Source organism: Castor canadensis, chromosome 2 (genome assembly GCF_047511655.1).
Source record: "Castor canadensis chromosome 2, mCasCan1.hap1v2, whole genome shotgun sequence".
Taxonomy (NCBI): Eukaryota; Metazoa; Chordata; class Mammalia; order Rodentia; family Castoridae; genus Castor; species Castor canadensis.
In genome coordinates this window covers 13,830,923-13,847,369 of record NC_133387.1, presented here as the reverse complement: position 1 = coordinate 13,847,369, position 16,447 = coordinate 13,830,923, and the positions used below count along the sequence as shown (strand labels likewise).

Here is a 16,447-nt window from a genome sequence, read left to right as displayed (position 1 = left end):
GTAGGCAGCAAATCATTTATTTACTGCCTCTGTGAATGATTATTTTTGTGTTTAAAATTCCCTATTTATAACCCCCTCAATCTGTATACGTGCATAATTTTCATATAATCCAACCCAATTTAAACCACGTCTCTTTAGTGAGTGGACAGATAAATCTCTAAGCAAATTGTGATTTTTAATCTGAAGTTATTTGTCCATATGGGCTTTATGAATTGACTTGTTTGGTTAGGAGAAATTTCCCCTGTTTAAAAGAGAAAAGGAAAGGAAGCTCCCAACATTGAGAAACAGCAGGAAAGAGCTTTTGCAGTGGCTCAATTCCATTACCTCTGTTGTAGTCCTATACATGTGCAGATTGCTCACTCTGGCCTTGACATCAGTGTCCACTGCCCACACCTTGTTTGTGTTTAATTTCAGAATGCCACAAATGTCACTGCATATTTCCCTAGTGCACGGTGGTACGACTACTACACGGTAAGATTTGGAAATGATTATACGACCTGGGAAAATGGTAGAGTACAAAGTATTTATGTCTGACAGTGCTCAGGCCAAATGCTTTCATTTCAACTTGGACAAGGTATTTTAAACCTTATGGCTTCAGTCTTTCTTACCCATCTGTGATGTGAGAACAATCCCTCCTTCAGAGAAATGTCTTGATGTGATACATGACTCTCACTGAGTGCCTAGTTTTTATCTCTGAGTTTATAACTCTTTCCATCATCTCTAGTCACAGGTATATATAAAAGTAGACACCAGTACATTCTGCAGTTGTGATATAAAATACACTTTTTGTTTATATCTTCTATTACGATAAGTTTCTGTTTAAAGAGGCCTTATCGTGTCTTTATTTTTAGTAAATATCTGCTTTTCTAACATTGATGCTTAAAGATTTGCTCTATAAAATTACCTAAGATTAGTGAGTTACAAGGCAGTGTATAAAATGCAAACAGGTGGAGGGTTCCATGTTTCAGGGGCATTTACAAATGAGGAACCCTGTTATGTATTTGTGGCCCTGTGTGAGCCCAGGAGATCAGTGTAGAACTGGTCTTGGGAAACTACTCAGCCTGGTCTCTTGAGGGACACAGATGGGTCAGATTCTGATTCTTTGAGAGGGATCACAGGGGTATTCTAGTCCTATAACCAGCCTGAGGGGGCCTGACTTTCTGAGTGAAATAGGGACAGATTGGAACACAGCAGGAAGGCAAGAAATGGAGTCTTTGTCCTCAGCTGTCTTCCAGGGGGATTGAAGCTCTCTTCCAGGGGGCTGCAAACTGGACACGGGCAAAGATAGTGGAGTTGTTCCTCTTCTCTGTCTGGCGAGTACTAACCACTGTCCAACTCTTTTGCTGCTGACTGGCTCTGTCCTTGGATATCATACGTTAAGACTCTGCTATGTATTTTCCAGCCAGCTCCTGTTCTTTTGAGGGAGATAAATGAAAACTTTCTTAAGTGACCTTTACATGGTCTTGAGTTTGCATGGTGCCTGTTCTGTTCCCATATTGACAGTTGTTATGAGTGTGTTAAGATTTCTGCTGAGGGTCCTGGAGTACAGCTAAACAGAAAGCTCCTAGGGTGCACAGTACAAGGAGGAGCTACATTGTAAGGCTGGCCTTGCATTCTTGCATTTACATGAATTGAGTGGGGATCTCCTTAAATTTTGCACTTCAGGCATTTTGCTAGTTTTATCTAGGTTCATCTTCGCCCAAGTGCGAAGCTCTGTACTAAGCTCTGTATGTTTGGAAACTGGAAGCATTTCTCCATGCATTCCCCGTGTAATGAGGAGCTAAGATTTGCTCATGAGAAGCATATGGAAATAGCTGTATGTAGCTCATGAGAGGAAGCAAAATATGACAGATTATGAAGGAGAGTTTTCTGGAATGACAGATATTACCCAATGTTCTATTTATTTATTTTGACATAAGTGGGGAAGAATCTAGTGTCATTTTTTCTTCATTATATAATTTTTTAATGCACTGCAACTCACATAATATAACATCAACCATTTAGATTATTTTCCATTCCTTTGTTTACAAAGGCTTTAATATAGAAAATAGCATTAGATGAAGAATAGGTAACAGAAATCACGTGGGAAGCTAAATATTAATGGAACAAGGCATTCAATGAAAATAAAATTTCCTTGTTAAATTCAAAATAAAGTTGGGTGAGGGCATCTACTGGGAAGAATCTGGGGAGGCTGCTTAATATAAAACAAGTATAGGGGAAACCCATAAGGTTGAATTATCTGACCCCAAATGCCAGTAGTGCCAATACTGGATACTTCTTCTGTAGTTGAAAAAGTGTGAGGATGGTCCTTTAGGATTGTGTTTATGACTCAGCTGTGAGACTACCTCTCATCCAGGAGGAACCATAAAGATGTCACATGATGCCAGGTAAGGATTGTGACATGAGGCAGGTAAAGATGCCAATCCTAAATGCACATGTATTATGTTCAACATGTGGATATGTAAATAAGTTTCTCACTTGAGTCTTTTCTGTGAGGTAAGAGTGAGAAATGTTAGTTAAGCTGGTAGGGTTGAGAGAGGGCAGTGAGGAAAGATGGAGCCTCAGTAGGTTCATGGTGAAAGAGAAGGTCTAGAATTGCCATTGTAGGGAGTGTGTCAGGATCCACCAAGAAGTGAATGAATATATTGCCCATCCTCCTCTAGCAGTGCTCCCTGTCTTAGAAAAGGTTATGGAGTGAGGGTGGGCTGGAATCCATGCTAGGACCTCATGTAGTACATGGTATAGAAACCCCAAAAGGTCACAGACCCTCACTAGACACTGAGTAGCAAAAATGATTTCACACAATAGCAGATGAATGCAAAACTGTAGGAACAGGTGTGTGCAAAAAGCTGGTGGACAGGTAGCAAGTTCAGGGAGGCAGGTGAGATGTTTGGCACAAGCATGGCTAAAGGAGGTGTGTGTCCTCTCGCTCACCATCTGTTTCCTTCTTTGGCCCACAGGGTGTGGATATTAAGGCCAGGGGACAGTGGAAGGTGTTGCCAGCACCTCTTGAGCACATTAACCTTCATGTCCGTGGGGGGTACATCCTGCCCTGGCAGCAGCCTGCACAGAACACCTACTATAGGTGAGTGAAGGAACCCTGGTTCTGCTTTGCATACTGGTTAGCTCACTTATTTGGAATGGATGCCATCAGTCACACAAAGATTGTTCTTAAAGCCAAAAGCGATTTTACTGAAGTGTCGTATGTATATTTGTTTGCTTTTTTGCTTTTACCTTCTTCAGTCTCTCCATTCTGAACAATTATCATCATCTATGTTAGGTTCATAGGTGTGGAATGATGTTCTAAGAAGTGATATTTGATCTAGAAGTTAAAATACATCAATCATGATTCATGATAGTTTAAAGAGTCTATCTGAATCTTAGTTGGCTATTATCCAAAACAGTATTATTGAAAATTGATAAGTACTATGACTACTGACACCTGGGGCTGAGATATCTCATAAAAGCTTCAAAAATTCTGCTCTAGGCCTATATGGTAATTACCAATAACTAACATCAAGTGAGTTGTTTCTTTGTGTTTGAACTGTGCCAATAGGGGAGCTCTCCTTGGAGACTTTCTATTTTTCCTTAATAATAGGATAAAAAATCGGTTGTTGTGGGGATCATTACAATCCCAGTTTCACAAAGAAGCAAAGAAAGTTTTTCTGAGGATACATGATTTATTGAGTCACATAGCTAGTCAGTGGGGGAACATGATTTAAACCTGTGTGTGTCTGACATCATTCCTCAAAACTTAGATGCCCAGTTGTTTGACTTCAGAGAGTAATGAAGTACTGATGTACTTAGGATATTTGTAAATGAAATCCTAGTGTGTACATATTACACATTTTTGTCACCTATTTATTTATTAATGGCTACCTGGCTGGTTTCTGAGAGTTAGCTATTGTGCATCGCACTGCATGAATAGTCAGCAATCTCTATGCTAACCTGACTGATCCTTTGAGATATACACACAAGTGGTATGGTGGGATCATAGGGTGTTTCCATTTTTAAAAGTTAGGATTTCATTGCTCTTTATGTCTGAGTAATCACTGATACATTTTTAATAATCTAGTTAAACATGGACTTGGTCTGTGAAAATCTTGTCCATCTCTTCCAACAGAGGGATTACTGATGCTTCAATATTCATGGTCATAGAATATGTATATAAATATTTCCTCCTATTGGCTTTTTCTTTCTCCTTTAATATTGTTAATATTCAAGCACAGTTATTTCAAGGTCTTTGTAAGTGCCATTGTCTGTAGTCCTTGGGAACTTAAATCTATAGTTAGCTATTTCTGCTGACCTTCTTTCATGTTGAAATATTTACTAATGATTTGTTTTTAAATTTGTTGCTGTTAAGGACCCAGATGTAGCTATCCTTTCACCAGAGATGATTTGTCCTTTCTTTGGTTGTGGCCCAGGGACTTTTGCCAACTTAATATCGTGTTATTTTGCTTCAAGTGTCCTTGATTCACAGGGGAATCCAAAGTTCAGCTTTTGTAGCTTTGATTGCCAGGTTTCAGGGCCCAGGTGCCCCCCACAGCCATTTCTACCTGGGAAATTCCAGGTTTTGCTTACTGTCATGCTTGTGGATTTAGTTCGCTGTTTGGCTCATTTTGTTTGTTGTCCTTTTGGACTAGTGGATTTATGATTTATTTTCTTACAAGCTCAGCTATGTTTATTTACATATTTTTAAATTTTGTTTTAAGAAATGTTTTTCTTTTTCCCACCACAGGAATTGTGTTGTGATTATCTAAGATCAACTAGTATTTCAGTATGTTGGTCCTCTATTATCCCCCATTCCTCTGGTAGTGTCATTCTGGACTCTTGTAGTATCTTAACTTCTGTGTCAGTTTTCATTTTCTGCTTTGAGTTTTTGTTGAATGTATTTAGTTTTTGTTATACTACTTAAATTCAATGAAGTCAAGAGCTGTGACTTGCATCATTTCTATTTATCATTGTATTTCCTTGACTTCTCAGCAATAATGGCTCAATTCCTGTACTACCTATGAGAGGAGGTGATGTTATTGATAGTGGACTGTGATTACTGAGACAGAACTCTGAAGAAATGCGTTAGAGAAGTGGGGTCAGTGAGGGGCACAGCACGATCAGAGAATTGTGACCAGAGGATGATGAAATGATGAGATTCCAAATGAAATTGCTTTCTTTCTCTTTCCCTACATCTACCTCCTTCACCATCTTTTTGAGTAGTATTTTCTGTTTCTTAATTTTAATCTTAAAGCAAGTTATTGGAGTGTTTTGTTTTTCTAACAAAACAAAATTATACAATCAAGGAAGGGAAGTAACCACTATATCAGACGGACCTTCTCGTATGCTTTCTTCTGAGTAAAAATGTCCTTATTAGGGAAAGTGTGTCACGCTTACAGCAGTTGCCTCTTTTGTCGCTGTCATACCCAGTGACCTGACCACACCACTACTGAACAGTAATTCCCTCTCTTATAAACATCCAGATTTTACTTAATGGTTGCAGACACAGCTTTTATTGTAACGACTGCAGTGGGTCAGATGCTAACATTCTTGCTGCTACATGGAAGTTTAGTGCTAACGAGTATTTCCATTTCCTGTGATACCACCGATACTGCAGTAAGATGTTCCTGACATTTTTGCCTTTGTGTCTGAAGGAAAGCAGAGCCCTCTGAGCTAGTAACTTTTTCTATGTGAAATATGAGGAAGCGTTTGGCAAAATTCTTTGTGTTATAAGTCTTTGTCTCTTACATAAACCTTGTTTCCCACAGCCGGAAGAACCCTCTTGGTCTTATCATTGCCCTGGATGAGAACAATGAAGCCAAAGGAGAGCTTTTCTGGGATGATGGGCAATCCATAGGTGAGTGTCATGTGACAATGTGACCATTGCTAGCCTCATGTGACAATGTGACCATTGCTAGCCTCCTGTGAGAATGTGACCATTCCTAGCCTCATGTGAGAATGTGACCATTTTAGCCTGAATTGTTCTGTTTGCTTTTTGCTTTTTGAGAAAGGTTTTCCTACGTAGCTACACTAGCCCGGAATTGATATGTAGCCCAGGGCGGGCTTGAACTTACAAATCTCATGGCTGTGTCTCCAAGGCGGTGTGATGATACTCGTGCCCCACCACGCATAGCTAAACCTGCATCTTTGATTTTGCCCTTTCACTCCTTCTCGCTGTTGTGTTTTGGAAGAAATCTCACTGGGCACATCCCCGAGAGAAGAGTTTTATTGCTAGGTACACCTGTCAGAAGAAGTGATAGTTGAACTGTAGAATTCCCAGCTTTCTCTCACTGGCAGTGTGGTGTAAAGGATTCTCCTTTTATTGTTAACGGACACCGTTACAACATAGTTTTATGACCTTTCCTGTAATTTTTGTAATGTAAATATCTTTCCCCCAAATACTTATAAACAAATGGCAATGCTATGAAAACCACTCCCAGGTGAGTATATGCATCCCAACTGTGTGTGCACAAGCTCTGTTTTAGTACACTGCTGTGACTGCAGTGTAGGAACTCTTTTTGTGTCTGTGGCTTAGCACATAGAGTCCCGTGAGACATCTGCCTTGAACGCACTTGGAAGAGAAGCCTTTCCTGTTTCCTTTAAGAGGGAGTGGGCAATACTGTAGTTTGGCCTCAGACTATTAAATAATTGCCACTCTCAAGACCCGGCTTTTACAAAGGACATTTTTATTATTATAAATATTTAATGAATAAATATTGAACCTACTCACGGTGAGGAACACACACATCATATATGCAGACTCGCATACCATCAGCCATACTGTTCAGTGCACCCCACAGTGAGATCTGTGAACACACTGATCACCACAGTGCTGTGTATTATGCACTGACTCACATCTCACTTTTGTGTCCACACATTCTCTGGAAGTCACTGCTCTACCCAGGAGTACTATAAGTAAAAGTTGTGTTGTTTTTTATTTCTTTCTCTTTTTGGTGGTGGTAGTAGGGGGTGAACTCAGGGCGTTGACCTTGACTCCACCACTTGAGCCACACCTCCATTTCTTTTTGGTTTAGTATATTTGGGATAGGGTCTAATGTTTTTGCCAGGCCAGGCTGGACTGTGACCCTCATATTTATACTTCTCACATGGCTGTGATGACAAGCAAGCACTACCATTCTCAGCTATGGATTGGGATTTGCACTTACAGGTTTTGTCTGGGCTCATATTGAACTGAATCTTCCTTTAGTGTTCTTTATATCTGGAATTATAGCTATGAACCAATGTTTCTGGCTAGTTCAAAATTTTGTTTAGATTCACATAGGAATGAGATCACAACTTTCTTTTACTTTTTTGATAGCTGGTATATTTCACTTAGTTTATGATATTCCAGTTTTATCCATGTATCACAAATCTCAGGATTTCATTTTTCATGACTAAACATTACTCTGTGGTGTATTTGTGACACAATATTTTTTTACTATATTTGGATATTGAGAGAAATGAATTATAGACTTAAAAAAAAGTGCTGAAAGCATAAAGCTCTTTGTATAAAAATATGGCATAATTTCTTTGTCATTTTTCTTGGTAGTAATTTTTTGGTAAATTTGATACCAAAAGCATGGTCAACAAAATAAAAAAATTCAACAAATGTGACTACATCAAAGTACAAAGTTTTTGTAGAGCAAAAAAATGCAGAAATTGAAAAGGCAACCAACAGAATGGGATGAAATAACTGCAGGTATTTGTGTCCTAAAACAGTGAATATAAACATATATAAAGAACTCTTACAACTCAATATTAATGAGTTAATAGCCTGATTTAAAAATGGCAAAGGATCTCAATAGATGGTTTTCCAAGTACAATGTAGCACTTCCACCAGATATATGGAGAACTGTTGAATGCCACTAAGCAGCAGAGAAATGAAAGTGAAAAATTCCAATGAGCTATCACCTCACACCTGTTAGGATGGTACTGTGAAAAGCAGAAAGGTGACAGTGTTGGCGAGTGTGTGGATCAAATGCAATGAAGCCAGAGACACTGCTGGAGAGGTGAATAGTTACAGCCACTATGGGGAACAGTGTAGAGCTTCTTCAATATACTTAAAACAGAGCCACCATTGATCCCACAATCCCATTTCTGGTATGTGTCCAAAGGACATGAAAAGTGTAGACTTTTCATGTTATCTGCAGTCTCATGAGTACTGCAGCAGTAGTCATCAGAATAAAAACACCAAGAACATCCTACGTGTCCACTGATAGGTAGATGAATAAAAATGTTGTATGTAGAGGTTATGGAGTCAGGTTTGAGGAGAGGCAGGTGAAATTGCTCTTCTGTGGTGGTCTAGCGAGTCTGACTTTTCTTTTTACTCTTTCAGATACTGTGGCCAAGGATGAGTATATTTTTTGTGAATTTTCTGCCAGCCAAGTGAGTAGCACATTTTCATGACTCTAAGTGTGTTTTTTGTGTCTTATAAACACATAAGTGACTGTGCATGTGTGTAATTAGGTTTTTGACACAGTTTTCATTTAGTGAATATAGGCAAAAACATTTCCACTTATGACTTAAGCCCACTAACTGCATCTCTTGCATTATCAAAAGTGTTCAATCATATTTATAAATCAAAGCTGCTGGTGTTCTAAAATATAATTGATGAAAATGTCTCCATGTTTGTTTTTACAATTGTACTTCTTACAGTGTTATTTATATAAGTTTAAACTGTGAGAATTTATTGTCTTAGAAAGCTCCCAAGGCATTAGAGCAGGGGGAATAAGTGGTCTGGGGTGGAGCATTTGAAGGACTAGGAAATCAGTGTACTACAGGTGTACTTTAGTGCTTAAATGTGCTTTGTTGTTTTGCAGAGCCACTTGGATGTGAAGATTTTAAAGTCAGCCTACAAGGGCCACAACAATTTAACATTTCAAGAGATTAAAATCTTTGGGACACAAGGACTTAGAAATGTTACAGTCAAACACAATGGTACTCTGAGTCAAATGTCTCCTAGTGTGACTTATGATCCTATCCTGAGGGTAAGAATTGTTTTGATTGAGGTGTTGTTTTGAAGAATGCTCCACAGCATCATGTTGGTTCTTTCTGTAATGTTGCATGGGGTTCTGAAGGACCAGAGCATTTGTGGGGCCAGCGTTGGGGCAGTTAATGGGCTGGAAAGCTAAGGTGGAATGAGGAACTGGTCTGAGCTATAATGGTTGGGGAGAAGTTGGGGAATAGGGAATAAGGACCAAAGGTCTTTCAAGTTTACCATCTTCTGTGGTCCTTGGTGTTCTGCTCTCTCAACTGTCTTCACTTCCAAAGAAACTGTGTTATGGACAGAAGAAGAGCAGAGTCAGCAAAGGGGAACAGGATTAAAGAAAAACAGATCTGAAAGCTGATGCCTGATGGTGTAAGGGAAAGGTGGGAGGTAGGAGTTGCGTGCATTAAACAATTGAAGTGCTGCTTTTAGTGTGATCACATATATAGAGACTTGCTCCAACACATGCATTCTCAAAAAATACTTTTCAGAAAACGAATTTGATATTCCTAGTGAATGGATACATGTTTGGTGAGGTGTATCCATTACATCACTGTAACGAGCCCTGTGACTCCTGCACTTTTTGCATCAGTTCTTCTGATGGCTTAGCATTGTGAGTGATCCTTTGCCAAGCAATCCTGCCCACAGGTGCAGGTCCTTCTGGAAATGGAGCTGCTGGGTCAGTGTGGATTGTAGGGGACCTTTCAAATCTGAGGGAAATTAGCTTCTGTAGACCTCACTAATACTGGCCTATTAGTCATCTTGGACATGTTGAACAGAAAAGATGTTGGGAATGTATATATTGTAAATTGGAAATGAAAGTGTTTTATGGTTGATGCTTCATATGGCAGTGTGCACGTCCTTTTGTGAACCGATGCATGCCTAGGGATGGTGTTGCTGGATCATTAGGTAGTTTTAGTTTTAGCTTTTGAGGGGCCTCTATATTGTTCTCCTTAGCGGTTACACTAATTTACATCGCCATCAACAGTGTACAAGTGTTCCTTTTCCCCACAGCCTCACCTGCATCAGCTGTTGTTTGTGTTACTGATGACAGCCATTTTGACTGGGATAAGGTGAACTCTCAATGTCAATTTGATTTGCATTTCGTGTATGGCTGAGGAGATTGAGCCTTTCTTCATATGTTTACTGGCCATTGTACTTCTTCTTTTGAGACTTGTCTATTCAGTTCATTTCCTCACTTATTCAATGGGGTGTGGAGTCTTTGATAGCTTGGTTATTTGAGCTCCCTATATGTTGTGATTATTAATGGTTTGTTAGGTCTATAGATGGCATAGATTTTCTTCCATTTTATAGGTTGTATCTTTAGCCTGGTGACTGTTTCTTTTGCTGTGCCTTTTGTAGTTCCTTTGTCAATACTTTCTTCTAATTGCTAAGCTATTGGAGTTCCATTCATAAAGTTATTACCTATGCCAATGTGTTCCCAATTTTCCTGAATTAATTTAAAGATTTTACATTAAGTTTTTTAATCCATTTTGAATTGATGCTAGTCCAAGGTGAGAGACTGGGATCTAGTTTCAGTCTCTGCAGTTGGAAATCTAGTTTTCCCAGCACCTTTTGTGGCAAGGCTGTCTTTTCTACAGCACATATTTTGTTACCTTTGTCAAAAATCAGATGGCTATAGTTGTGAGGTTTGGTGTCAGGGTCTTCCATTCTATTCCCTTGATCTTCTTGCCTGTTTTTGTGTCAGTACCATGCTGTTTTCATTACTATGGTTCTGTGGTATAGTTTGAAGTCAGGTATTGTGGTATCTCCAGTGTTGGTGTTTTGGCTCAGGGTTGCTTTGGCTAGTCAGTGTCTTTTGTGCTTTTATGTGAACTTTAAGATTGAATTTTTTATGTTGGTGAAAAATGTTGTTGGACTTTTGATAGGAATTGCCTTGACCATATAAATTGGTTTTTGTAGCATACATATTTTCACAGTATTGATTCCTCAGATCCATGAGCATGGGATTTCTTCCATCTTCTGGTGTCTTCTTAGATGTCTTTCTTTAGTTACTTGTAATTTTCATTGTATAGGTCAGTCACACCCATTGTTAAATTTATTCTTGTGTAGTTTAGTTGTTTTGAAGCTATTGTGAATGGTATTATTCTCCTGATTTCTTTCTCAAGCTGTTCATTGATTATATGTAGAAATGCTGCTGATGCTCGTGAATTGATTTTGTAGCCTGCTACTTTGCTGAAAGTTTGTATGAAATCTAAAAGTTTTTTAATTGATTTTTTAGGGTCTTGAAGGTATAGAATCACATCATTTGTAATTAGGGACAATTTGATTTCTTCCTTCTCTATTTGAGTCCTTTGTATTTCTTTCTCTTGTCTTATTACTCTGGCTAGGAATTCCAACAGTGTTGAATAAGAGTGGGGAGAGTGGATACTCTTTTTTCATTCCTGATGTTAGAGGACATGGTTTCAGTTTTTTCCCATTAAGAATGATGTTGATTGTAGGTTTGTCATATACAGTGTTTACAATGTTGACAAAGGTGCCTTTTATTCCTACTCTCTTTAGAGCTTTTGTCATGAAAGCATGTTGAGTTTTGTCAAAGGCTTTTTCTGCATCTATGATATGTTGATGTGGTTTTTGTCTTTGAGTCTGTTTATAATTGTATTACATTTATTGAAAAGGTCATACTTGATTTAATTCTCAGAGTCTTTTTATAATTCTGGATATAGGCATGATGGATGTGGAGATGGGAGATGGGACAGAAAAGTGCAGGGTGGTTTAGACTGGGAGTACACTGTAGAAGGTGATAACACATAAAATGTGATTTTATTCCTCCAAGTAAATTTGTGAACTATGTTGAATGCAATTTTAACGTTAAAAATCTTCATATGATTTGATTAGAAATCAGAGTATGAAAAGTCAAAGATTTAAACCTTTTTTTTGTTGGGGGTGAAGTAAAGCTTTTTAAAGGAACAAAGGTTTAAAAATATAAAAAGATGTTGAATATTTCTATTGATGAGTTCATGCAAAACTTGTTTCATGCTTTAAGCAGTGATTTTTAATGAAAAGGCTTGGAAGTTAGAAAAGGAAGGAAGTACAATGATTTTACCATCTTCAAAAATTTTACATTTGATAAATCTGAGACCCAAAGAATTCAGATAATTATTCTTAGATTTCAGAGATGAATGAGAATGAAAAATAAGGCAAATTCTTCTTATTGCTCTCTTGTTTCTATACCTTCAAACCATAGGAAACACTGACTTGGAGTTGGGGAAGGACAAAAAGAATACCTCAATTTGGAAAGATTAGCAGAAACTTTCTTAAAAAAATAAAAAAGGGATAGAGAATTAACAACACTGTGTGATCACAGCAGGTTTTATTTGACCTAATTCTTAGTACCGTATAACGTACAAAGTCTGCTAAAGAAATGCCATATTCCTGGTCTGTATTCCACATTTACCCACTTACTTTCTCATAAGCTGAAGGAATGGGTTACTTGCATTGTTGTTAGACTGGTCCCATTATATATTTTTTTAATTTCAGATCAAGCAGGACTTGTCCTGAGAATTAATTTCCCTGTGTCTTCTGCGTTCCCACAGGTTGCTGTCATCACAGAAATTCATCTTATCCTGGGGGAAGCATACATGGTGGAGTGGGACATAGACATACAGGACGAGGAGAAAATAGACTGCTATCCCGATGAGCATGGTGTTACCGAAGCCAACTGCGCAGCCCGTGGCTGTGTCTGGGAGGTAACTTTGCTACTGAGGGTATTAGAGAACTAGGATCTTCTGCAGCTAACCTGTGATTTCATGAGCAAAGCACCAGTGCCCAAGAACCCACTAAAAATCCATGCAAAGAGGGGGCCTCCAGTGGATCCTCATCTCCATATGAAGAGTTTACAGTGACACAGTGGAATGTTTTTAATGAGTTTTTTGCTTGGATGAAAGAATTTAAATCTTTGCCATGAACCAATGAACTAAAATGAATGCATGATGTGAGACTTTTCCTCCATATAAGTTGACACTTTCTAACTCTTTCTATACTGTAACACTAGACCCACATGCTGATCTGATACTGGCTTCGCTTTTTAGGAATCCAGTTCACTTGGAGTTCCTTCTTGCTACTTTGTCACTGATCTGTATTCCGTCAGCAATGTTCAATATAACTCGGACGGGGCCACAGCTGACCTCTCCTTGAAGTCTTCTCCTTACATCAGTGCCTTCCCCTCCACACCTGTGGATCCCCTGCGCCTGCTTGTGACCTACCACAGTAACGAGATGCTGCAGTTCAAGGTAAATGCAGTAAATGTGTAAGTTGTCAGTAATCCCATTCGGTTCAACTACTCAGCTATCAATATTGCAGAACCCTTAAGTTAGTGTGTCCCATTTTCAAGTAGAATAAACCCTTATCCCAATATTAAAACAATGACCAATCCTTGATAGAGTAGTGAGCCCTTTCCTAATTTACATTTTGAAAAGAATCCTGTGGCTACTGTACTGAACATGATATGACAAAAAGTAATGGAGAGGCCAGGGAGGAGTCTACTAGTTGGGTTGTTCTCGTGTGGGATTGAACTTGAACTATGTCCAGAAGTGAGGGAAACTGAGAAGGTGAGATGGCAAGAGCTTTTACCTGAAGGAATGAAGGAAATGAGGGACAGAGAAGACTGAAGCAGTTCTGCATGTTTCTATCTTTGATCTGTGTAGATTCTAGTGAATTAAACTGAAATAAGGAAATAGCATGCTTGAGCTTGGACAATATTAAGAGTTTGGGAACAGACATGAGATGTCTTTTGAAACATCCATCAGTGGACATTGCTCTCCTTCACTTCTGTAGTTTCATTCCAGCTATGGACCAGGGGTGGGCTAGAAATTCTTATGACTATTTCTCGATTAAATTATGAACTTCTACAGGATCGGGTTTTCTCCTTATTTCTTGGTGCTTCAGATCTGAATTATAGGCCTGCAGATAGTAACAACTTTCTAAATGCTATCAAAGAAGTAGCTACGTTGAATTACGTGATGTAATACTGTTAATTACAACCACCTTCTGTATAATAGAACAACAAAATGCATATACTCTCTATTCCACTTAAAATCACTTTCATCTGACATAGATTTATGATCCAAACAACAACCGGTATGAAGTCCCAGTCCCTCTGAACATTCCCTTGGCCCCCTCTGGCACTTCTGAAACTCGACTCTATGATGTTCTCATTAAGAAGAATCCATTTGGGATTGAAATTCGCCGCAAGAGTACAGGCACTGTCATGTAAGTAACTCTGGTCTGATTTGGAAGTGGTGGTGACTTTAACATTACTTGCCAGGCTCATTATGGTTGGAGCTAGACTGGCTCAAAACATCATACTGTCGATTCCAGATCCATAAGTGATTTCCTTCAGGTTTGATCTTATGGGAAATCTTTGGCCCTTAGAATAATTAGTGAGGCAGTTCCTTTTATCTAGGATGCACCCAACAAATATTTATTGGGTACCTCCCCTTAGTAGGTACTATTGTAGGTACTGTGGCTGTAAGACAGAACAGGCATTTCTTGGTGTGAAAGAAATAATAGTTTACATTACAATGTAAAAGGAAGTTGATAATGTGAAAAGTGCTTTTGGGGGATAGAATAGGGTAATCAAGTGTTTTGATAATGCTTTTGATAATGTAGTTGAGTAGTTCTAAGTGTTACCTGAACTACCAGACCTGCCTCCTGTTCGGAATGTTCATCCTTATTAAGAAAAAAATGTTATAGTTATACATATATAATACATAAGTATTTATTTATATGTGGAAAAATGAATGTATTTACACTTTTTTGGCAAAACTGCACAGAGAGAATTTTTTTTGCCTTTGTTATAAAAAAACCCAGAAATAGAGCTATGCAGATATTTTCTCCTTGGGCCTAAGGAATGCAGATGTTCTGTCCTCACCCTGAAATGTAATTTCTTAGAGCAATCCTAATCTCTAGGAACCCAGTGACATGAGAATGAGATAATACACGAAACAGGAAATGGATCAGTTAGGAGTTCTCCATGTGCTACCCCGAGGGAAGGGAAAAATATTTGCAATAAGAGAAAATTAGTGCACAGCTGATGCCAGGAGGAAACCTGTCAGGGAAAGGAATAGATAAAGTCTAGAGCAGTAAGTAAGGAGGAGAAGGTGGGGCCCAGAGCTGGGGTATTTGGTGGGCTTCAGATCAATGACAGTCTTGAAGGTTTTGTAAGATGTTCCCATGAGAAGGCACTGAAAGATGAACACAGTGGAAAGGGGAGGGCCTTTAAAGCATCGCTGTGCATGCATGTAAGGACTGCACTATCAAGAGAAAGAATAGATGGCAGGGCAGGATGACCTGGTAGCAGTGAAGATGATGAGAAGTGATTGGATTTGGGATTATGGAGAGAGCACAGATAGGAGGCAGTGATAGAGGGATCTGAAGAATGGCGGTGCCTTGTCTTTTCATAAGGGTATCTGATTAATGAAATCAATGTGTTTTAGGTGATGATTGAGTTCTGAGTGAGTTGGTGGGGAAACAGAGGTTGTGTTGATTTCAAAAAGTCAGCAGTTTGAAGCCAATAGGAAAGGTAATTATCTTCTCCAAATTGACCTTTTCCTGTTGCAGCTGGGACTCTCAGCTCCTTGGCTTCACCTTCAATGACATGTTCATCCGCATCTCCACTCGCCTTCCCTCCAAGTACCTCTATGGCTTTGGGGAAACTGAGCACAGCTCCTTTAGGAGAGACTTGAACTGGCACACCTGGGGCATGTTTTCCAGAGATCAACCCCCTGGGGTAAGGACAGAGCATTTGGGTTCTGCCTCTTTACTTCTCTCTGCACACATGGTGTGCCCTCTTGGCTTCACCTACCCAGACTCAACATGGATTGTCACATTCTTCTTTTAGGCAAATGGGCCAGTTCTCAAGCTTCTTTGTTTCTCGTGTGTTTAACTTACTTTTAAGAGAAGTCTAGACCCATAATATCAAACATATTTTTGTTGAGTAACTTCTCATTAAAAATGTATTTTAACCTCTTATCACCTGTTCCCCATAACTCTCAGTACAAGAAGAATTCCTATGGTGTTCACCCCTACTACATGGGACTAGAGGAAGATGGCAGTGCCCACGGAGTCCTCCTGCTGAATAGCAATGCCATGGGTAGGATGATGCTGGCCCTTCCCTTGATCTCAGTACTAATCTTTCTTGAGTCAGTGTAGAATATATTGAACTATTTTGAAGCTATGGGGTAGAGCGCTCATTCTGGGAGTATGATCTATGATGAAAAGATTCTTGATTGTAGGAAAGGGTAGAAAGTGGTGAGGTGGTTGTCTAAATTTTCTCTGTATATGCCTAATTTGTTGAACAGCTCCTCCTCTCTCTATCTATCTTAAGTTTCACATCTATAAGACTACTTTTAGGTCATCATTCTTAACTGGTCAATTTGTAAATTCCAGACTCAGTAGAATATTGTCTTAATTATCATAATGTTATAAAAAAATGCTTGATGTCTGGTA

At 39.0% G+C, this 16,447-nt stretch overlaps 1 protein-coding gene across 3 annotated transcripts in view; it reads left to right on the top strand.

Moving 5' to 3' along the window:
- Nucleotides 1-16,447, top strand: part of LOC109695405 (maltase-glucoamylase-like) — a 174,437-nt gene that overhangs the window by 136,476 nt on the left and 21,514 nt on the right. For all 3 annotated transcript variants that reach the window (XM_074061721.1, XM_074061719.1, XM_074061718.1), the window contains 10 exons: nucleotides 415-471; nucleotides 2,961-3,085; nucleotides 5,760-5,848; nucleotides 8,327-8,376; nucleotides 8,811-8,978; nucleotides 12,535-12,687; nucleotides 13,030-13,230; nucleotides 14,055-14,209; nucleotides 15,560-15,728; nucleotides 15,995-16,091. In XM_074061721.1, coding sequence (XP_073917822.1) covers nucleotides 415-471; nucleotides 2,961-3,085; nucleotides 5,760-5,848; nucleotides 8,327-8,376; nucleotides 8,811-8,978; nucleotides 12,535-12,687; nucleotides 13,030-13,230; nucleotides 14,055-14,209; nucleotides 15,560-15,728; nucleotides 15,995-16,091 — 1,264 coding nt within the window. The remainder of the gene's footprint in view (nucleotides 1-414; nucleotides 472-2,960; nucleotides 3,086-5,759; nucleotides 5,849-8,326; nucleotides 8,377-8,810; nucleotides 8,979-12,534; nucleotides 12,688-13,029; nucleotides 13,231-14,054; nucleotides 14,210-15,559; nucleotides 15,729-15,994; nucleotides 16,092-16,447) is intronic.